The following is a 4,954-nucleotide window of genomic DNA, read 5'->3' on the forward strand; positions in this document are numbered from 1 at the left end:
CCTTCAGCAGGACAGACTACAAACTTGTTCCATGAATATCCAGGCATCGGCATGGAAAACATGGAATTATATAATTCAAGCACACTAAATCATTCTCAAGTTACAGCTCTGCTAGGCAGTTCCTATCCATCCAAGAATGTTGAATTCATCAAGTAATGCGACTTGGAGAGTCACAGAGATGATATATCTTATCCATCAAGTACTACAAGAATAATTTTTCCAGTAATATCAACTTTGGGGCTAAGGACTTGGAAAACCGCCAGACCTGAGAATCTGTGTTCATGATCTTTTGTTCCCCCCATTTGAGTCATGGAAGGGTGCTTCAACACGCGTAGATGGTTTTGAACGCTATAATCGCGTCGCCGTGGCCACTTGCTATCTCCTTGTGACGCCGCCTTCAGTCCACATATCTGAATAATTCAACATCGAATAATCAATTCATATAGAAGTGCATGAATGGATCTTTTTTCTGATTGACGGAAAATCTATGAAATGATCCTATAAAGCACGACGTACCTACGCCGTGGTTTCAATGCTAAAAAAAACCAAAAGTTTTGAAGTAAAAAATAAAATAAAAAAATCTTTATTATTGATATTTAACAAACAGTGAGATTGAACAAGATTCATCAAACTTAAATGATAGAGATTTTTAATACATCTTTATTATTCTTATTATTATTATTATTATAAAGATGTAATGCTACTAAAACATTATATCATTATTCTAAAGAAAATTGATTCTTTCTTTAATATTTTTTTTATCATTATTTTAAAGAAGATTGATTCTTTTTTTAATATATTTTTTTATTCTTACGAGATATCCTCACTTTTTTTAAATGATAAGATTAGTTTTATTTAGGATTTATAGTTGCCCCTTCTAATAAGTATGTTTTATGAAAATTGAACTTGCGTTTTTATTCTTATAAAAATATAACAATATTTTAACTGTTAGATCAACATTTTATTTATGATTTTTTTTAATATGATATCATATATTATTTTGTAAATAATTATGTATTAAGATGACAGGTAATATTTTTAAAATCAATTGCTCATTAATATTAAATGATAATAAAATATTTATTTTTTATTTTAAAGCTTTTTAATATAATTTTCTCAAATTTATTATTTTCATCTTTTTTCATATCATATAGTTGCGTAAAAATAATCAATTCAAGAATTTTTTAATTAAATTTTTCTTTCATAATCATAACAAGTTTTTGGTTTAAAAACAATGATTCTCACTAAAAAAAACATGCTTTTTGTTAAAATAAAAAAATATGTGAATCAAAATTTATATTTTTCCTTTTTAATTCAAGTTGTTATAGTTTTTTTTCTTCTTATTTTTGTTGCTTTTTATTCAATAAACTATGTTTCTTAAAAAATAACTATTTTATTAACAAAAAAAGTTACATAGATCTATAAAAAAATATGTTTCTCCTTCATAACCTTATATGTTACCTTTTTTTTAATATTTATTTTTATTATCATATAATTAAATAAAAATATATTTAAAAAAAATTATTAAACCCGGTCAAACTCATGACTTGAATTATAAATTGAAGATTAACTTATAATAATTTAAAATATTATCATTTCAATATTAAAAACAAATACAATAAAATAATATTATCTTGAATTTTTTTAAAAAGTCAAATCAGAATTTAACCACAAAATATTTTGTACATCCACCGTATTAACATGATGAAATCAATTTAATTTTAATTTAATTTAATTTAAAATTTAATCATAGGCAAAAGAAAAGTTATCATCTTATATCAGCATGATAAACCATCTAATCAAGTTACGTTTAATAATTACTTCAACGGTTGCCTAACCATGATAGCACATCAAGGGAATCTGAAATTGAATTTTAACATATTTTTTATTAAAAGTTTTTTAAAAAAACTGTTTCAAATTATTTTTTAATATTTTTAAATCATTTTAATATATTAATAGAAAAGTAAAATTTAAAAAATAAAATAAAAATAGTATTTTAATACATTTTAAAGTTAAAAATTACTTAAAATTAATTTTTTAATATTTTTGAACCTTTTTTTATTGATATAAAAATAATATATATATATATATATATATTTAATTAAAAAATACTTTAAAAAATTACCACTTCCACACAAATAGAAACAACTATTACAAAAACTGGATGGACAATTTGAACTATCACAAAAACCGGATGGACAAATCAGAGTTCCAAAACCACTTTACTAATTTCTCTTGTTTTTATTTTTATTTAATTTTCATGATTGGGATATTCTTCAACGTTCAACATCCAAGAAGAAAGCCTTTCCATGTATAATATATAGTATACTTAAATTAATTTTATAATCCCTTTCTTTATGAATTAATCAACTCATACTATAATATTAAAATCATCTTTGCCCAGATAAAATACTATCAAAACCATTGAAGTATGATGATTAAGAAGATAGCAAGTCATTTAAGTATGGCTAACAATTTCATTATACGAAACACACGTTTCCAGCCGTACATGGAAGTCAAAGTTTTCATTCTCACCTTCCACTTCATCTACCCTCCCCGTAAGCCCCTCTCCTCCATCTCACCTTCCAAATCCCTTGAAGGCTTGCTTGACTTTTATCATCAACATTACATTAATCATAGCACAACCATTCATCCTATCGCTGTGTCTCTCAGAGACAATGACCACCGTGTACATGTCACTCAACTGTTCAAACTGCAGCAGCCCTTTGCAGCTTCCACCAGGAGCCAACTCCATCTGCTGTGCTATCTGCCATGACACCACCCTCGCAGCTGATTCTCGCTCTTCCCCTCCACCGCCTGCTCTATCTTACTCCTCATCAGGCCAAGACGACCATGACCACCCTCCACATCATCCTTCTCAAGTGGTTCCATCAGGACCATCACCATACAATCATGCACCTCCTGGTCCACCACCTGCTGTCCATGGCACAAAGCGTGCTGTTATTTGTGGGGTGTCTTATAAGAATACTAAGAATGAACTCAAAGGGAGCATTAATGATGTTGTGTGCATGAAGTATTTGTTGGTTAATAGGTTCAACTTCCCTGAATCCTCCATCATCGTTCTCACTGGTAAGAATTTTCCGAAATTTACTTCCATTCTTGTGTTTCTTTCTTGATAGTTTGATTTATAATATCTTGGTAATTGATTAATTATTAATTAACTCTGCTTTAATATAGCATCTTGGAATGTTTTATTTCTTGAAATTATTGGTTCCATCACAAATGGCATATAATGGATTCACATCGCTGACATAAATTTTCGCGCCAATTAATTATTGACTTTTCTGGATTTCACTTTCTTGGTGTTGTCTGGATCGATAGCTTAATTTCAGTTATTTTGGATTGTTTTTAGCATATCATAAACTTCCAAATATATGCATATGACTCCCACTGTTCATTTTGCTAGCAGTGCTAATCCTGTGTAGCTAAAGCAATTGTGATTATAATCGGCCGAGTAGAAGTTCTGAAAAAACTCGAGTTATTTCAGGTTTAAGTTTGACCAACGCGTCCAGTGCTTAAGGAACATGGAGTTTTTTGTGATGATATCACTATTCATGCTGATTAATAATCAATTTGCAGAGGAAGAAACTGATGCTTATAGGCAGCCAACGAAATCCAACATGAGACTGGCATTGTCATGGCTTGTGCAAGGATGTCAGCCTGGAGATTCATTAGTGTTTCATTTTTCCGGTCATGGTTCGCAGCAGAAGGATCAAAATGGAGATGAGTTGGATGGTTATGATGAAACACTTTGTCCAACAGACTTTGAAACTCAAGGAATGATCGTTGATGATGAGATCAATGAAATAATTGTCAAGCCTCTTTCCCATGGTGTTAAGCTTCATGCCATCATTGATGCTTGCCATAGTGGCACCGTGTTGGATTTACCGTTTCTCTGCAGAATGGACAGGTTTGTATTTTCCCGTTCTTTTCTCACTAAAAATGTAGCGTAACCTTGTGGTGGAGAAATACAAGCATAAATCCTTGTTCATAGCCTTGGGCACTTGCAGCAAATGCAGCCCTTGAATGTAAATTGATTCTATTTGCATCCACACTGTTTGTACTTTTCTTGCTCATGAATGCTTGCATCATTGAAAGTAGGAATGGGAAGTATGTTTGGGAAGATCATCGTCCTCGATCAGGAGAATGGAAAGGAACAAGTGGTGGGGAAGCGATCTCCTTCAGTAGCTGCGACGATGATCAAACCTCCGCGGACACCTCGGTACTTCCCTAAACATAGCGAACTTTATAATCTAGAAATCAAGAACGAATTTTCCAATTCACAGCAGAAATTCACTTATTCAATCCGAATCCATATGGACAGGCTCTATCAAAGATCACTTCAACAGGTGCAATGACTTACTCATTCATCCTAGCAATCGAGCGCGGACATGCAACTACATACGGCAGCATGCTAAATGCAATGCGGTCTACCATCCGTGATACGAGTATTGAGCTTCGTGGTGGTATTATAACATCACTTATCTCAATGTTCTTAACAGGGCAGACTTTCAGTGGAGAGATCACACAGGTATGCTTTTTCATCATTAATTTTGTCGCTGTTAGTGTTCTGCACGTAAGTATCACCATTGCAAAAGCTGTGGTGACATAAATGTTCTGATCTTCTTTGTTTGAATGTGCTCATGCATCATTTTCATTATTTAATCTCGATTTCTTATCAAAATATAGACATGGGGATATAGTGCTGTCTATGATGCTGAGATTTTTCTGCAGGAACCACAGTTAACTGCTAATGAACCATTTGACGTGTATTCAAAGCCTTTCTCCTTGTAACGAGAGAAGAAATCGCGATGAAACCATCTGATACGTTTGAGGGGGTCAACTGTACAGTCCCTGAGTAAACACAAATTCCCATCGTCAGTTTTATACAAGAGATCAGGGACCCGTTTAACCCAGGAGGAAGGAACAAGCT

The 4,954-nt window shown here is 32.0% G+C and overlaps 1 protein-coding gene across 1 annotated transcript; it reads left to right on the forward strand.

Annotated features, from left to right (window-relative positions):
* The first annotated feature begins 2,508 nt into the window (after positions 1 to 2,508).
* LOC105118163 (metacaspase-1-like) lies at positions 2,509 to 4,948 on the forward strand. Its single transcript, XM_011016051.1, has 5 exons — positions 2,509 to 3,090; positions 3,601 to 3,931; positions 4,123 to 4,243; positions 4,346 to 4,552; positions 4,756 to 4,948. The coding sequence occupies exons 1-5, from the start codon at positions 2,679 to 2,681 to the stop codon at positions 4,813 to 4,815; spliced, it is 1,131 nt and encodes a 376-aa protein (XP_011014353.1). The 5' UTR covers positions 2,509 to 2,678; the 3' UTR covers positions 4,816 to 4,948.
* The last annotated feature ends 6 nt before the right edge of the window (positions 4,949 to 4,954 follow it).

Source organism: Populus euphratica, unplaced genomic scaffold, assembly GCF_000495115.2.
Source record: "Populus euphratica unplaced genomic scaffold, PopEup_1.0 scaffold1763.1, whole genome shotgun sequence".
Lineage (NCBI taxonomy): Eukaryota > Viridiplantae > Streptophyta > Magnoliopsida > Malpighiales > Salicaceae > Populus > Populus euphratica.